The 19,110-nt window shown below is 43.9% G+C and overlaps 1 protein-coding gene across 1 annotated transcript in view; it reads left to right on the forward strand.

Annotated features, from left to right (window-relative positions):
• The window catches only part of PARM1 (prostate androgen-regulated mucin-like protein 1), a 129,269-nt gene that overhangs the window by 75,148 nt on the left and 35,011 nt on the right, over positions 1 to 19,110 (forward strand). The window contains exon 2 of the mRNA XM_069594371.1: positions 7,177 to 7,872. Within this exon, the coding sequence (XP_069450472.1) occupies positions 7,177 to 7,872 (696 nt within the window). The remainder of the gene's footprint in view (positions 1 to 7,176; positions 7,873 to 19,110) is intronic.

Here is a 19,110-nt window from a genome sequence, read left to right on the forward strand (position 1 = left end):
GGAGAGGACAGGATATAGGAGGGTGGGGGGTAGAGAACAGGTGAGCAACACAGGCAGTCGGGCCACCTGGGACTTTAGCACTGGCCGAGTTTGCTGCTCACAAGACCCAGGAAGAGGTGACAGTTAAGGGCACTCCTTGTCTACCGGCTGCCAATGTTGCCGCCCTATGTTCTTGACACCCAGGCGGGCAGGAGGCAAGAGCGCATGCGCGGAATGCAGACTCTACCCTGGAGCATCTTGTAATTCCCTTCAGTACCGGGAGACTTGCCTACGTGTCCCAGCCATCAGCCGCCCATCTCTCCTCCTAGCAACGCAGGAAATCCCAGCTCAAGTCAGACGTGGTTTTTTTGTTTGTTTGTTTTCACACATTAAAGGACAATATACAGTGGAAACAACAAGTGTCTGCTTTTCTTCTGAGCAACAATCTGTCAGCTAATCTTTTTTTTTTTTTTTTTTGCTTTTTAAAATTTTTAAATTTTTTTTAATTGGAGTATAATTGCTTTACAATGTTGTATTAGTTTCTGTTGTACAACAAACTGAATTTGCTATATGTATACATATATCCCCTCCTTTTGAGCCTCCCTCCCACCCCATCCCCTATCCCACCCCTCCAGGTCATTACAGAGCACCAAGCGGAGTTCCCTGTGTTATACAATGGTCTGTCAGTAAGTCAGAAAGAGAACAACGAATATCGTATATTAACACATATGTATGGAGTCTAGAAAAATGATGTTGACGAACCTATTTGCAGGACAAGAATAGAGACTCAGACATAGAGAACTGATCTGTGGACACGGAAGGGGAAGAAGAGAGTGGGACAAATCGAGAGACGAGCACTACTAGCTATTCTTGCAACAAAAAACTTTTAACCCGACCAAACTTTAGGAAGGACTTCCATTTGTACGTTTACAAGGAAGAATTTCAGATTAAGTCATACGTCTAGCCATCGTGCCCCTGGATCTCTCACTTGAGCCAAGTATAAGAGATTTCCTTCCTTGTGTCTCTCCCTTTCAGACATGTGAGCAGCCTGTCACTGCCTGGGCAGGGCCATGGTGTGTGGCAAAGTCACCTCTAATTTAGAGAATAATAGAGGCAGTGTCTTCATCCTATTTTCTCTGCCATTTTCCCAAGAAAATATTGGAACTAATTCTTTTCTTCAGAGGAAAGTGGCTCTACTTTGGGTGGGAAAATTTATGGGGCACTACATTATTTTGAGGGGATGTTTGCTTTTGTTTTTTTTTGCTTTTTTCCATTTTAATGACTTCTTCTGAAGTATAGTTGATGTATAATGTCGTGGTAGTTTCAAATATACAGTTAAGTGATTCAGTTATACATATATCTATTCTTTTTCAGATTCTTTTCCTTATCTAAAGGAAAAGATAGATTCCTAATCTAAAATATAGATTATTACAAAATATTGAGTATAGATCCCTGTGCTAATAGGCCCTTGTTGGCACATTATTTTAACTTCTTGGCTTATTTTAACAGGGGCTCCTGCTTGCTTGCTCTGTAATGATAGTTGCTAAAGTAAGTTCTACAGGCCTTTTTGGGGTCTTTCTGAGACTAGGCACAGAGTGGCGGTGGGGAACTCTCATTCTGAGCCTGTCTCTACATGATTTTCTTCAGGCAGCCCTGCCCAGCATCTCCTCTTAGATGTGTAAGGTCAATTACATCACCTCCTCTCCCTGGCTGTTCCCTCATTTATCCAAGGAGGGGTCATCATCATGTGTCACCTAGACCTTTTCTTTAGCACTAAAAATAGTTTTGAAATCCTGGGATACATCCTTAGCTGTTTGACTTAATTAATTTGATCTTCCTGTGAAAACAAAAGTCCTACATATGAGAAAGCAGAAGTGTTGTTTTCTTAGACTGTCTCAGTGATTCTCAGTGTTAAAGCCAGTGTGATAGCAGTTGAAGATGGAGCTTTGGGGAAGTAATTAGGATTAGATGAAGATGGAGCCCTCATCATGGGATTAGTGTCCTTATAAGAAAAGACACCAGAGAGCTTTCTCCACACTTCCCAGCAGAGAGTGAGGAAGGGCCATGTGAAGACACAGCTAGAACGTTGCCACTCACAAGCTCAGATGCAGCGCTCTTGCTGGAACCTGAACTGGCCCACACCTTAATCGGGCTTCTCAGCCTCCAAACTGTGAGAAGTAAATTGCTATTGTTAAAGCCACTTAGTCTATGATATTTTTGTTCTGGCAGCCTGAGCCAACTAGGACAGCAAACATTCTCCAGGGTAGTCATGGCACCTGAGCTTTGGATATCTTCAACCTGAAAGAAGACCCACCCTCATGTACTCAGAGTATTATGGAAGGTGAAGGTGAAGGTGAAGGTGAAGTCACTCAGTCGTGTCCAACTCTTTGCGACCCCATGGACTGTAACCTACTAGGCTTCCCTGTCCATGGGATTCTCCAGGCAAGAATACTGGAGTGGATTGCCATTTCCTTCTCCAAGGGATCTTCCCAACCCAGGGATCGAACCCAGTCTCCCGCATTGGAGGCAGACGCTTTAACCTCTGAGCCACCAGGGAAGCTCCTAGTAATATGGAATGTACCACCAAATTAGGCAAATCAGAGGCTTTAACGCCTTGTTCACATGAAGATGACCAGTGTTGGCCCACAACTTCTATGCATTGTTGTTTGTTAGGGGTAAGAATCATCTGAACTAGACCATAAAATACTTTAAGTGCTAAGTAGGTAGTCTTGGGAAATGAACAGCCACCACATTCCTCTCTGGAAGCAGAAAGGGCAGGAGTTATGAAAGTATACTAGTCAGGGTTAAACAAGAAAATGGGTGTCTCCAGCCACCCCACTTATTCCTGGAACATGTCCTTTTCAGCACTATGATGAGTGCCATAGCACAGCTTTTAGCTCCCCTGGAAATGACAATGCAGCTGTCAGCCTGAACATCATATACTTTAACAGCATCTTGTGTGTTCTCATCCTTTCTGAACCAACTCAAAAGTCATCTCTTCGGTGACTTTTCTAAATGTCATTTGAAAATGACTTTATATTTTTGCATTCCACGGTCCCCATACGGAATCTATTCATCTTTCCTTCTGTCTTCCATTGCAACTTGCTTTTACTTCTATGATGTGCTGATCATATCATATTACACAGAGCTGGGTGTCCTTTCTGTCCTGATAAATAGTGAATTCTCTGAGGGCGAGGTCAGGGACATAGAAACTACTCAATAAAAGCTTGAATGATTGAATGAAGCTGTGCTCCTTTGTATATAATAGATGCCATTGCTCATTCATCGCAGATTTTCAAGACTGACTTAGCTGCCAGACAAAGTCTCTGTCTACCTCCATCTGCACATCTATTATATGATACTAAATAGTAGTTAAATGTTGTCCATTTATTTTGGCCTCAGAATCGTTAATGAGTCACAGGAGCTACGAAGATGCAGAGCCAGTAAGTTCTAAGGTCACATAGGAAGATTCAATGTTTTCATAATGTTTGTCCCAAGTATTGTTTTGTCCCTGTTTCAAAGACCTCATGACCTGCATTCATTCTGAAATTGTTGAGACTTCACAGCTGCCAAAAGTCCATCACTGTAACATGGACTAATTTGGGAGGTCTATATCCCTGTTTACTAAAAGAGTAACTCTCCTATAGTTTATGGTCTTCACCAACTCCTTTTAAATAAAATAAAACAAATTATTTTGACAACAATCAAAGTGTTCAATTCACTTAAATATTGAGAAAATTGTGTTTTTGGGTTAGATTCTGTAGCACAACTTTCCATCAGCTACTGAGCTCGTCACGCAGCTGAATGCCTACGTCCCTCGGCATCCCTCTTTTCTCCCTTCTTCTGTGCTAAAATCTAGCCCATGTTTTTTTCCTTATGCATCTTGATCATGTTTGGCTGTTGCCTAATGCTACCCCCAAGGAAGTCACCTCAGAGTTTAGAGAATTAAATAGTTGCAGGCCTAACAAGACATTAGGCTTCCCAGGGGGTGTAGTGGTGAAGAACCCGCCTGCCAATGCAGGAGATGTAAGAGATGAGGGTTCAATCCCCGGGTGAGGAAGATCCCCTGGAGGGGTCATGGTAACCCACTCCAGTATTCTTGCCTGGAAAATTCCACGGATGGAAAAGCCTGGCAGGCTATAGGCCATGGAGTCACAAAGGAGTCACTCAGACACAACTGAGTGACTGAGCCTGCACGCACTGACAAGACACTAGGCATCCATGTATGCATGGCAGAGGACAGAGGCTGACATTTTCAGCAAGGTTCCTACCTTCAAATAACAGCAGGTAGGCAGCTAGACCCACACAGCCGTGGTGGATGTGGCCATACCCAGTGATGCGTAGAAAGCAGTAGAGAAATGTTGGGTATTTTAAAAAATAAAGTTCTTAAGTTAGCTCCTTTCTACACTCTCTTTCTTTCCCTCCCTCCTTTTTTCCCTCCTTCCCTCCCTTCCTTATTTCTTTCCTTTCTCCTTCCCGCAAGTACTTACTGAGCAATTACACTGACCTAGGCACTCTTCTAGTCCTAGAGGAAACAACAGTGAGTAAGACCAGGTCCCCACACCATCGTGGAGCTTACCTTCTGGTGGAAGAGAGATATAATAGGCAGATAAATAATATGCAGTTTCAGGAAGAAACGATTTTATTTTATTAACTTTATGAAAAACAAAAAAAGGGCAAAAGATGTGGTGGTTCCTCAAAACATTAAACATAGAATTACTATGTGTGGGGATTTAGTCACTAAGTCATGTCTAACTCTTGCAACTCCATGGACTGTAACACACCAGACTCCTCTGTCCTTAGGATTTGCCAGGCAAGAATATTAGAGTGAGTTGCCCTTTCCTTCTCCAGAGGATCTTCCCAACCCCGGTATCGAACCTGTGTCTCCTGTTTGACAGGTGAATTCTTTACTGCTGACCTAATAGATAAAATTCCATTTGGGGGCACAGAACCCAAACAATTGAAAGCATGGTCCCAAACAGATATTTGTACACATATGAGTGTACACTGTTCACAATAACCAAAAGGTGGAGGCAGCCCGAGTGGCCATCACTGGATGAATGAATAAACAAAAGGTGGTGTATACAATGGGATATTATTTAGCCTTCAGAAGGAAGGACATTCTGGCACATGCTGTAACACGGATGAACTTTGACGATATTTTGCTAGTAAGTGAAATAAGTCAGAAACAAAAGGACAAGTATTATATGATTCTATTTATATGAAGTACTTAAAGCAGTCAAATTCAAGAGATATAAAGTAAAATAGTGGTTTCCAGGGACTGCAGGAAGGGGAAAATAGAGAGTTATTTTTTCATGGGTACAGTTTGGGAAGATGAAAAAGTTCTGGAGATGGATGATTGTGATTGTTGAACAATAATGAAAATATACTTGGGGCCAATGAACTATACACTTCAAAAATGGTTAAAACATTAAATGTATATTTTAACACTAAAATAATTTTTTTAAACCTTGGGAAAAATCAGCAAGGGGCTGAAATAGGAATGACTCTGGCTAGGACTGTCTGGGAAGATTCGTCTAAGGAGGAGGTTAACATTTGAATAGAGATTAACCAGAATGATGAGAACATGGAATGATGAAAAGGAATAGTTTTGGATTTTCTTCTAAGCATAACCTTTGAAGGGTTTTGATCAGTTTAAATCAGTTTGATTTATCACTTTAAAATATTACACTGGCTGCTATGTGAAAACTAGGCTGAAAGGAGGAAATCTGGAAGCTAGCAGACCAATTAAGAGATGGTGGCAGTTGTCTAGACAAGTGACTGGTGCCTCCGGTGATGTTGAGATGATAAGGGAGGTGGCAAGGAGTGACTGGATTCAGATCTGTTTTCTAGGTGCAGTCATCATGATTTGCTGATGGTTGGATGGAGGAGGGGCAGTGAGGGAAAGAGACACATTAAGGATGATATTTGGATTTTTAACTGAGTAACTGATCGAAAGGCCTTGCCATCCACTGAGATGGAAATGACCAGGGGAAAAGCCTGTTGGGAAATGGTAAAGGGTGTGGAGGGGCAATCAAGAGATTGTGCTACATAAAAAGTGAAATCATAAATTCAGTGTCTAGCGTCGTACAAGTACATAGAAGCCATTTATTAAATACTTGAGTAAATGAATGAAACTGAATGGGGTAAATGGAGGGAGGGAGGACAGAAGAAAGGAAACTAATTCCAAAATTTTACAGAATATGAAAAAAATGGCAAAACAACATGAAGGTAAAGGCCCCAGGCTCAAATTTGGGAGAACCAGGTCCTAGACTCAGAAAATATTTCCAAACTTCAGATTCCTTCCTCTTCTCAGCTTTTAATCGGGGACCTCCCCATTTCTTCTTTCACAGGAAATGTGCTCACACCTTTATTTGCCCAAGTGGGCAAGCCCATAACCCTTGCATCCCTGTGCCAGGTTGCACGGAGAAGGCAATGGCACCCCACTCCAGTACTCTTGCCTGGAAAATCCCATGTATGGAGAAGCCTGGTAGGCTGCAGTCCATGGGGTGGCTGAGGGTCGGACACGACTGAGCGACTTCACTTTAACTTTTCACTTTCGTGCATTGGAAAAGGAAATGGCAACCCACTCCAGTGTTCTTGCCTGGAGAACCCCAGGGACAGGGGAGCCGGGTGGGCTTCCGTCTATGGGATCGCACAGAGTTGGACACGACTGAAGTGACTTAGCAAGCAGCAGCAGCAGCCAGGTTGCAGAGCTCAGAACCCTGAAGCAGTGAGCAACCAATCAGTGAGCTCCCATGGCAAGGAAGAGCCAATCAGTGAGCTCCACCAGCTTTGCACTTCCCCAAACCCATCACATAGGCTAGGCATCCCCGCAGGCCTTGTAGAACAACACCTTTAACAGTCCAGACAAATTCTCATAGTCACTTCAGCAGAGTGTCTCAGTATTTAAGGGCATGGCTTTAAGCAAGCAGAGACAAGGCTAGTTCACGCCATGTATTGGCTGAAATTGTGCATACTGACCCACTAATTGCTCCTGCTGAGCTTACAGGCTGGTTCCTACTGATAGTCACCAAGGGAGGAGAGAGCAATTAGTGGGATGAAAATATTTTTAAAGTCACCTTCACAATTACAGAGGCACAGTGTAAAATGAGAAAGCCCTGTGAAAATACTGTAACACAGCCTTGCCATGCACTTTTTCACAGATTAACCACTTTTGTCCTGGCTCTTCCACAGGGCTGAGGCTACAGAGCGTGTCTGCATCCATCCCCTCTACTGATTCTCTTCTGGCAGAGACCTCCCCACCGACAGCCACCTGGACCAGCTCTCCACAAAGTCCTCCTGCCTCCCCTACCGGTGGTCCGCCCAACAGCTCAGTCCTCCTAGATCCAACACTGGTCGCCACATCTCCACCCACAAAGAACATGTCCACAGAGCCCAGAGAAGAGCAGTCCACCAGCTCTGCCTCCAACTGGGAGGGCACAGACCCTTCACCAACAAGTGGTGGGGCCCACTTAACACCCACGCCTGAGGAACACAGCTCAGACACTCCGGAGGCCGGCGTGCCCACTACAGGATCGCAGCCCCCTGCTGAGTCTCCCACACTCACCTCCCCTCAAGCGCCAGCCTCATCGCCCTCACCCCCATCAACCTCACCACCTGAGGTCCCATCTGCCTCCATCAGCACCAGCCACAGCTCTGCTGAGACCAGCACCGAGCCCACAGGAGCCCCAACCATACCGGAGTCCCACACGGGGGAGCACAGCTCTACTCTCACACCCACTTCACATGCCTCGGCTGAGTCAGTGCCCACGGAGGCCACGCCTCAAGCAACTGTGCCCCCCAAAGTGACCTGTGTACTGATAGACATGGAGACCACCACCACCTCCCCTGGGGTGATCATGCAAGAGGTGGAGCATGCGCTAAGTTCAGGTGAGTCTCTGGCTAGAACACGTGTCCTTGACAACACTGAGATACTAAGAATGCTGTTCAGTTAACCAGACACAATGGATTGAATTTGAATTTTGGAGTGCAACGCCTGAGCTGAAGTATAATCGCAAGAATTTCCACAAGCGCAAACTTTACTCTCAGTCCCTTAATAATTTCCCCATGATAGTTCATTAACGCTGGCCAGTCTATAGGATTTGTCTTCACAAATGTCACAGGGAACGTAAATGAGTGAGACTGGGTAAGCTAAGGGTTAACAGCTTACTGCCTTTGGATGGAGCTTCCTAGCTTTCAATTCCAGCTCCTGACCTTGAGCAAGTCACTTCATCTCTTTGTGCCTTGTTTTTCCTCATCTGTAAAATTGAGATAAAGAAGACACTATCGTACATGGTTCTTGTGGAGATTAAATGAAATGACATATATAAGTGCTTAGAATAGTTCCTGGCAGGGAGTAAGTGCTCAGGAAATGTCAGCTGTTATTATGATTGTGCTCTATGTTTTAATGCCGTATTTACCTCATGAAAACAGTCAAAGAAAGTAGAGCGGGGGTGGAGAGAATGCTTGTTATTTCAAGTCACTGATATATTTCATGAGAAAGACAGTAAATTCTATGAAACATCACATTTGTTTTTATTCTTCCAGCCACTCATAAAGTTGGTATTAGTTTTATCTTGATTTTGCAATCTTGGAAATTATGACAGAGATTTAGGGTCTTTTCTGAGGTCACATGCATCTGACATTGAAGTGAAAACTGTACCCTTTGGGGTATCGGGCAGGAAAAGGCTTTAGTGGGAACATTTAGCTTCTTGATTAAGAAACAGTGAATTAAGAACAGCCAGAAGGTGAAAGAGAAAATGAAGCTTTAGCTCCTTGCCTTGGTCATCTTGCCAGGGACATAAACTCAGAGGGGAATATTTGTGACTGAGCCAAACAGGACCAGCTAGGGTCAAATAAATGGTTGTGACCGAGGAGAAATTAACATCTTCTAACAAACAATGAGCAACCACTGTGAATGGAAATCCTGGTAAACAGTGCAGGTGGGGAGAAACAGAACTAAGCTTGACAAGACATAACTTCTCATAGAAGAGCTCATAGTTTACTAAGGGAAAAAGTCCAAAAGAATTGCAAATTCTTATTTCAAAGGTCCAGCATATATCAGTGAGAGTCCCAACAAGAGCAAGAGATATTAATATAATCAAACTGTGATAAAGGAATAAATTACAGAGTTACAGCTGGGGCATAAGAAAATCACAGGGGATCGTAATTGCAGAGCTGTCATAAGTCAGGCCTTGGAGGAGAGAAGGGTAAACCAGAACCCAGAAGGTGAATCCTGTAGAACAGACCACCTTGGGAGGGGCAGTGACTCAGACGAGGGACAAAGCTAACTCAAGGTTAACTTCTGGAAGTGAAGGGGACCAATGCTCTGCCCTCTCTCTCCCCTTGCCCTTTGATGTACAGCCAGATGCCAAGGACGAGAAGCCCACTGTGGTCCATATAGTTCAGCCTCCTGGAGGGCAGGTCAGAGAGCAAAGTGGAGAAAGGTGGAGAGTGGATCTGGAAAGGTGAAAGGAGGAACTCACAGTTCAAACATTGCTTCCTCTGTCCCCATTATCATCCTATGTGTACCGCAGCTAGCACTTGGCACATTGCACTTAGATGTGTCCTTTCAAGAATTCATCTGCCAGTGCAGGAGACATAAGAGATGTGGGTTCAATCCCTGGGTCGGGAAGATCCCCTGGAGAAGGAAATGGCAACCCACTCCAGTACTCTTGCCTGGAGAATCCCATGGATGGAGGAGCCTGGCAAGCTACAGTCCATGGAGTCACAAAGAGCGAACTGAAGTGACTGAGCATGCACGCACATTTCTGTCTTTGCTTTCTGCCGCATCCCCACTTTCTGTCATGCTTTCCGTGCTCTCAGCTGCCATGAACGTTTCGAGCCTGGACTTGGCATCTGGATCAGAGTGGGTGTTGACTCAGTCCCTAACAAAGGTGCCATCCAAGGGCAGGCTTGCCACCTGTGGTCCTGTCTCTTCTCTTTCTTAATCCAGACCTCATCACCTCCAGCACGGCATTGCGTCTTCAGCTTTCTAACTAGTCTCCCGTTCTCCACCCTCCACTCTCTCCTGTTCTGCCCTCTTCAGGGTACCATGGATGTGCTGGACCAATATTCTGAGTACCTACTCTGAGCTTGGCATGCAAGAATCTCCCTAATCTGACACAACCTACTACTTTATTCAAGTCCCTTGTTTTTATAGGGAAGATTATCTAAGACAGACCTGTTCCACTGTTCTGGCTTGTATTTTAGACCATGTATCTTGATTTCCTCAACTCACAGCCAACAAAGCTAAGAGACAAAAATCAGTGACAGAGCTGGGTCATGCACCAGAAAGTTATAGTTTTAGGGAATAGGGCCCCCAGTAGGGACTGCAGAGTGAATGAATGAAGGAATGATTGAATGCCTGGAGGAGAAGGTGTGACAGGTAAGAGGAAAATCCCTGAGCACGGCCAGTATACATTTCCTAAACCCAGCGGGGTTTATCCCTTATGACCTGTTAAATCAAAGAATATTCATTTTGCATCCACCAGGACCCTATGCTTGATGCAAAGAAGTACTAATAAGTAGAAGACTTGTCCTCTGAGATTTTATAGCTCTTCGATCACCAAGTCGTGTCTGACTCTTTGTAACTCCATGGACTGCTGCACAGCCGGCTTCCCTGTCCTTCACTATTTCCCAGAGTTTACTCAGACTCATGTCCACTGAGTCAATAATGCCATCCAACCATCTCATCTTCTGATGCCCCTTTCTCTTCCTGCTCTCATTCTTTCCCAGCACCGGGGTCTTTTCCATTGAATCAGCTCTTCGCATCAGGTGGCCAAAATATTGGAGCTTCAGCTTCAGCATCAGTCCTTCCAATGAATATTCAGGGTTGATTTCCTTTAGGATTGACTGGTTTTATAGTTTAAGTTAAAAGAAAGAGCACAAGTAACGCTTAACACCATTCCTTTGTTTCTTTTTTTTTTTTAATATAATGCCATTTATTTAGAGCACCTTTCATTTGAAGCGTGGTTAATTATCCTTATTTTATTTACTCCAGTGCAGGAAGCGCTATGAGGCTAAGTGACTGCATTTCCGACTCATTTGTTGTCTCTGATGGCTACTTCATTTCTTCTACGGGATCCTTGCCCACAGTAATAGAAACAAATGGTCATCTGACTTAAATTCTCCCATCCTCATTCATTTTAGTTCACTGATTCCTAAAATGTCGATGTTCACTCTTGCCATCTCCTTTTTGACCACTTCCAGTTTACCGTGATTCATGGACCTGACATTCCAGGTTCCTATGCAATATTGTTCTTTACAGCATTAGACTTTACTTTCACCACCAGACACATCCACAGCTGGGCATCATTTCCTCTTTGGTTTAGCCTCTTCTTTCCTTCTGGAGCTGTTTCTCCATTCTTCTCCTTATTGGACACCTACTGACCTGGTGGTCTCAGTGTCATATCTTTTTGCTTTTTCTTACTGTTGCATACTGTTCATGAGTTGTGGGAGAGGAAGGGAATTGGGACCCAAGGAGAAGACAGGGCAGGGTAGACTGAGGTGCTTGTGTGCCGCACACACCTGGGTTCCGCAGATGCAAGCACAGAACTTGCTCTCGTCGAGGTCTCCAGTCCCCTCCACACTGCCACCTCTGGGGGTTAATTCTCAGTCCTGGTATAACCCAACCTAGCACTGGACATGGATGGCCACTGGCCTTTCTGAAGCACTGTTTCCACTTGACCTCTGAGACGCCTCTCTCTTGGTTCGTCACCTGCCTGGCCGGCTGCTCCTTTCCAGTGCCTATGGCCTTACTTTGCCCCCTCACCTTTCTACACTGGATCACCCCCAGGCCAACCCTGTCTTCCTATCCCCCCAGCCTCTCCACACTCCTTTTCTCCCCACACTCCCCACACTGTGACCTCATCCTGCCTCCTGACTGAAATGCCATCCACATGCTGATAACCCAGAGATGTGAAACTCTATCCCTGTGTTGTTTCGTTGAACTAAAGACCTGTCAACACCCAGCTGTCGATGAACTCATGGTCTCCACTTGGGTGGCTCTTGGGTGGTTCAGATGTCATATGGATCAGGTGAGCTGCTGATTTTCTCACCCCTCCGTCTGCTCCTCTCTCAGAAACCACGGGCTAATCCTAGACTCTTTCCTCATAGACGCTGCATCCGGTCTCTCAGAATTTCCCCTCACACCGCTGTCCTCTCTCACATGTGGGGCTTGAGCACCCTGTAACTGATCTCTGCTCACCACATCTTCACCAGAGAGATGCCTTTCAAGACCCAGGACAGATCCTGTCCTCCTTGGCTTTAACGCTCTGTTTGCTTGTGCTTTACTTTTCACCTTTTAATTTTATATTGGCGTATGCAACCCACTCCAGTACTCTTGCTTGGAAACTCCCATGGACGGAGGAGCCTGGTAGGCTAGCTTCTGTGGGGTCGCACAGAGTCAGACACTACTGAAGCGACTTAGCGGCGGCATGGTTGATTAACAGTGTTGTGGTCGTTTCAGGTGCACAGCAGAGTGACTCAGCCACACAGATACATGTATCCATTCTCCCCCAAACTCCCTCCCATCCAGGCTGTCACGTGACATCAAGCAGAGTTCCCTATGCTATACAATAGGGAACTGTTTATAGCAATGTGTACCTGCCCATCCCGAACTCCCTAACTATCCCTTCCCCCTACCCTTCCCAGTTGGTAACCATAAATCCATCCTCTAAGTCTGTGAATCTGTTTCTGTTTTGTAAGTAAATTTATCTTTGTCATATATTTTTAGATTCTGCATATAAGGGAAGTCATACAATATTTTTCCTTCTCTGACTTACTTCACTCAGTTTAACCATTTCTAGGTCCATCCATATTCAAATGGCATTATTTCATTCTTTGGGCTTCTGTGGTGGCTTAGATGGTAAAGAATCTACCTGGAGTGCAGGAGACCTGGGTTCGATCCCTGGGTCGGGAAGATCCCCTGGAGAAGGGAATGGCAACCCACTCCAGTATTCTTGCCTGAAGAATTCCATGGACAGAGGAGCCTGGCAGTCTACAGTCCATGGGGTCACAAAGAGTCGGATATGACTGAGCAACTAACACACACACACACATGCACAAAATTCCATAGTACAGATGTAACATATCTTCTTTATCCATTCCTCCATCAACGGACATTTAGGTTGTGTCATGCCTTGGCTATCGTAAACAGTGCTGCAATGAACATGGAGCTGCATGTATCCTTTCAGACCATGTTTTCTGCAGATATGTGATCAAGAGTGGGACTGCAGGGTCATATGGTAGCTCTATATTTAGCTTTTTAAGGAACCTTCATACTGTTCTCCATAGTGGCTGTACCAGTTTACATTCCATGTTGCTGGGGATGCTTGCACTTTTAAATCAGAGTAAAACCCGAGGTCTGTATCATGCCTGTAGTGCTCAAAATGCCCTGAGCCTGCCCTGTCTCTCTGCCCTCACCTGCTTCTACTTTCATCAGCAAGTACACTGGCAGTCTTACCGCTTCTTGAACAAATTGCAGACACTATTGCCCCCGGGCCTTTGCACTTACATTCTCCTGTCAAGTCTTTAAAGGCTCCCTCCTTTTCATCAGGAAGGACTTTGTTTAGCTGTCATCTGCTCAAGAGGCAGATACCTCTTGATACTTCATACCCTATCTGGAGTAGTAATCGCATCAACATGGATCCCTTTACCCTACTTGCCTTTTGATCACTTACCACTTTCTGACGTTATCTCATTTATTTGGCGGGTAGGGGTCTGTTTTCTGAAAACAAGGATGTTGTTCACAAAGAGGAACATCCCCAACCATTGTAAGTTACACTCCCCAAACCAGTTTCACTCCTCAATCCCTGAAACAGAGCCTGACGGGTGATAGACCCACAATAACATTTGCTGAATAAATGAATGAGTCAATCAGCCCGTACCAGAGAAGCAATTTAATCTCTCTGAGCCTTGGTTTCTCATCAATAAATGGAATAAACATAGTCTCCAAGTGATGAGGTTATTTAAAACTTTAGTTGAGACAGGAAATATACAGCATAGTGGCTGTTGAGCAATGGCTCAGTTGATGCCTGTGCTTGTTATTTTACTATTATTTACCACTATCAACAGCATGATTATTGTTATTATTCTGCTGTTGTGATTACTATTATCATTGTTACTGTCTTTATCATAATGAAGAATGATATTATCTTCAACAAAGTCTTATTGAACTTTCACTGGGAATCAGGCCTCTGGCTAGGCAGTGGGAATTTGGTGGTGAATAAAACAGTCACCTGTCTTGTGGAGTTTACAGTGTTGTATGTACACGGCATGGCAAGTAGCCTAAGTCTGGTTGATCCTAGGATGTGTGGAGGAAGACACTGCAGAAGAAGAGGAAGGAAGATTTTAGGACCACTGCAGCAGGATGAGACAACTGACTTTACTTAATGAGCCACTGATGGTCACCAAAGGCTTTGGATCAGGGGAAGAAAATGTTGAGCATTATACTTTAAGAGTCCTCTCACACTGTTGGTGGGAATGCAAACTAGTACAGCCATCGTGGAGAACAGTGTGGAGATTCCTTAAAAAACTGGAAATAGAACTGCCATATGACCCAACAAGCCCACTGCTGAGCATACACACCAAGGAAACCAGAATCAAAGGAGACACATGTACCCCAGTGTTCACTGAAGCACTGTTTATAAAAGCCAGGACATGGAAGCAACCTAGATGTCCATCAGCAGACAAATGGATAAGAAAGCTGTGGTACATATACACAATGGAGTATTACCCAGTCATTAAAAAGAATACATTTGAATCAGTTCTAATGAGGTGGATGAAACTGGAGCCTATTAATCAGAGTGAAGTAAGCCAGAAAGAAAAACACCAATACAGTATACTAATGCATATATATGGAATTTAGAAAGATGGTAATGACAACCCTGTATGTGGGACAGTAAAAGAGGCACAGATGTATAGAAGTCTTTTGGACTCTGTGGGAGAGGGAGAGGGTGGGATGATTTGGGAGAATGGCATTGAAACATGTATAATATCATATGTGAAATGGATCACCAGTCCAGGTTCAATGCACGATACAGGATGCTTGGGGCTGGTGCACTTGGATGACTCAGAGGGATGGTATGGGGAGGGAGGTGGGAGGGGGGTTCAGGATGGGGAACACATGTGCACCCATGGCGGATTCATGTCAATGTATGGCGAAACCAATACAATATTGTAAAATAATTAGCCTCCAATTAAAATAAACAAATTAAAAAAAAAAAGAGTATCCAACTGGTAGGTGTACATATATGTAGATTGCAGGGAGTTCAGGACTGGAAACTTGTAGACCAGTTTATACCTGGTTTCTGGTTTGCCATTAACACTGACAGACCATATTACTCACTACTCTGACTTTAAGGGCTCTTCACTATAAAGTGAATACAAGAGAGACAGTCTTTCAGGGGTTGTGTGTGTGTATGTGTGTGGGGTTTTTTTTTTCTTCTTCTTCTTTTTTCTTTTTGGCTTACCGTACCATAAAAATTGTTTATTAGGATCATCCAAGAAGAGGAAATGAGATTCACATTCATATGAAGTTTACTGAGAATTTACATATTCCAAAAATGGGCTAGTGATTCACACAGATTATCTTCAGAACATTCAGAATCTTCATCTTATCCTCAGAACATTCCAGTGAAGTGAGCTGGATGGTATCTGTTCTTTTTTTTTCAAGATTTATTTGTTTATTTGTTGGCTGTGGTTGGTCTTTGTTGTTGCACGCAGGTGGGGGCTACTCTCTAGTTGCGTTGCGAGGGTTTCTCATTGCAGTGGCTTCTCTTGTTGGAAAGCACAGGCTCTAGAGCACCGATTCAGTAGCTGTGGCACACAGGCCTTGTTGCTCCACCACATGTGGGATCTTCCCAGACCAGGAATCAAACTGGTGTCACTTGCATTGCAAAGAGGATTCTTAACCACTGGACCACCAGGGAAGCCTGGTATCTGTTCTATATGTGATTAAATTGGCCCAGAGAGGTTAAATGACTGAAATTTTGACTTGAGTGACTTGGCCAGGATTCAAATTAATTCTTCTGAGGGACCCTGAGTCTTCCTTCCACCATACCCATCCTACTTGAATTCATAGAAATGAAAAGGTTGTAAGGATCCATGGCCTCCAGACCTGCTGTGAAAATGAGCCACATGAGATGTCAAATGCCCGGTGCTGCCAACTGGGCCTGAGGGGCAGGGCCGCCAGATGGGAGGAGAAGCCCACGGCAGCTGCAGCCATCCCAAAGCAGCTGTGCAGACAGAACGAGTTTTCAGTTTTGTCTTTGTTTTTATTTGGCTTTTGAAGGAAAAGAGAAATGTGGTGTGTTACATATGGGTCATCTTGTGTTATTAAATCAGAGTTCTTCAAGGGTGAAGACTGGGCCTGTGATAAGTTTGTGATGTCCTGAACTAGATTGAGTGGTGTCATGCAACAGCTTGAGAGGCAAACGGATATCGCACACAAAATTACACTCAAATTGTCCCTAATTCCTGCAAATGCAAAATTTCAAATTATACTCACTGTGCTTGCTGCAGACTGGATATTCTCTTTTGTCTGTATAATCCAGGTGTCCACTGGTCTTAGTCCGTCCTAAGCTTTCCATTACAAAGAGAAGGACTCCTAAGTGTGAAAATCGGTGAAGGCCTTTGAACTTTAAATTGCTGGTCTGACTCTGTGTCTATTCATTGCGAACTGTGCTAATAAAACCCTGAAAGAAAGGGCACCAGGCAGGCACAGACATCTAATCCTCTCTGCATCTATACCTATGTAGGACTTTCAGCTGTCAAAACACCTCCTTATTCGAGGCTAACTCTTAGGATGAAAACAGATTTGAAAAATGATTTTAACTCCTAGAAAAGGGGGAAGAATCATTTTTAAAGTATACATAGAAAGATTCTAGGGGTAAAAAATATATCTTATAGTAAATTAATGACCAGTATATTTAGATGATATATTCAAAATATATAAGGGAGGAATGATGATTTAACAAACAAACGTAAAATAACATTAAACATTTATTGATCAGATTCTTTCAGATTGTTCAGAATGCATCAGGGAGCAATAATCCTAAAAAAGTATTGTAGCTAACTTAGGCTCAGTTTTACACATATTAAATCATGGTAAATGCCCAGGCCTGGTGAATGGCACCAACATCTTTTACTTCAATCCTCCATCACCAAATCCTGTTGGTTTGAACTCTTAATAGGTCCCAAATTCATCCACTTCTCTCACTCTCATTTTCATGTCAAAGCTCCCATAATCCCCCTGTGATAGCCCCTGACTGGTCCGTTCATGTCCTCTCCTGAACCAATCTACCATCTTTCTGGTTCTCCACACAGAAGCCAGAATGATAATTAAACACAAATCTGATCAAAACATGTATAAGCTCACTAGGATTAAATCTACAAGCCCACAGAGCCCCAGCAGGCATAGGGCTCTGCCCCCCAAGCCTGCCTCATCGCAATGCCTACCCCTCCATCTCTCCGTCTCCCATGCCACCTCTCTCCTGGTTCCATGTACCTGTGACTCTCCCTCTTGTCACAGGGCCTTTCTTAGCCTGGATGCTTCTACCTGGAACCTTCCCACAACATGTCATCACTTCACCCAGTGAATTCGAGGCTCAAACATCACCTGTTCAGGAAGTCTCTGCTGGGGCCCCCAGTCCAGCTCTGGACTGTTACAAATTCAGTTGTTACAAACTCACAATTCAGTTCTTTGCAGTGTGCTTATATATTTATTTGTGTGGCTCTTTGTTCACAGCTTACACTGCTTTTTCAGGTACATGATGGGATGGGTGTTGTCTGTTTGGGCTCACAGATATATCCCCAGCACCTAATAGTGCCTGGCTCAGTGCAGATGCACAATAAATGTTTGATGAATGACTAAATTAATGGCTTTTAATGACTAAATACCAAGCTTTAGACAATAAAGATGTGTATTCACTTCACCTCATAAATTCTAAACTTTGAATTGAAAATGAAGAGAAATTAAACATTTTTACATTATCTTAATCTGTTTTGTCTACTATGACAAAAATGCCATAAACTGGGTGATTTAACCACAAATATTTATTTCTCACATTATAGAGGCTAGGAAGTTCAAGATCAAAGCACCAGCATTCCTAGTTCAGAGCTGGTGACTTACTGCTATGTTATCCCACCACAAAAGGGGTGAGGGCACTCTCTGAGGTCTGTTTCATAAGGACACTAATCCTTTTCACAAGGGCTCCACCCTCATGATATAAGAACCTCCCAAAGGCCTCGCCTCTTAATACCATCACATTGCAGGTTAGCACTGTCACATATAAATTTGGGGGATACATATAAATTTTGGGATCCTGAAGACCTGTGCACAGCCCTCTAATACACCATCATCATTGTTGTTGTTCAGTCACTAAGTCACGTTCGACTCTGGCCCCATGAACTGTACCCCACCAAGCTCCTCTGTCCTCCACTATATCCTGGAGTTTGCTCAAATTCATGTCCATTGAGTCAGTGATGGTATCTAACCATTTCATCTTATGTTGTCCCCTTCTCCTTTTTCCTTCAATCTTTCCCAGCATCAGGGTCTTTTCCAATGAGTTGGTTCTTCGCATCAGGTGGCCAAAGTATTGAAGCTTCAGCTTCAACATCAATCCTTCCAATGAATATTCAGAGTCGATTTCATTTAGGATTGACTGGTTTGATCTTCCTGCAGTCCAAGGGACTCTCAAGAGTCTTCTCTACACACAACTCAAAAGCATCAGTTCTTCAGTGCTCAGCCTTCTTTTTGCTCCAACTCTCACATCTGTATATAACTACTGGAAAAACCACAGCTTTGACTATATGAACTTTTGTTGGCAAAGTGATATCTCTTGCCTTTTACTACATTGTCAAGGTTTGTCATATATTTTTTTGGTCTCCAAAATCACTGTGGAAGGTGACTGCAGCCATGAAATTAAAAGACACTTGCTCCTTGGAAGGAAAGCTATAACCATCATTTTAGACGTCTGAAGGGCTGTCTGCCTCCATATGGGGTTCTACCCACCCCATTCCTACCATGCGTCTCTTTCCCATGATGCTGGCTCCTGTCTTTGGTCCCCATGGACTGCAAGGCTAACAACAGTATGAATTAGTATAAGCCCTCACTCACATTTTTTT

Source organism: Ovis canadensis, chromosome 6, assembly GCF_042477335.2.
Source record: "Ovis canadensis isolate MfBH-ARS-UI-01 breed Bighorn chromosome 6, ARS-UI_OviCan_v2, whole genome shotgun sequence".
NCBI lineage: Eukaryota > Metazoa > Chordata > Mammalia > Artiodactyla > Bovidae > Ovis > Ovis canadensis.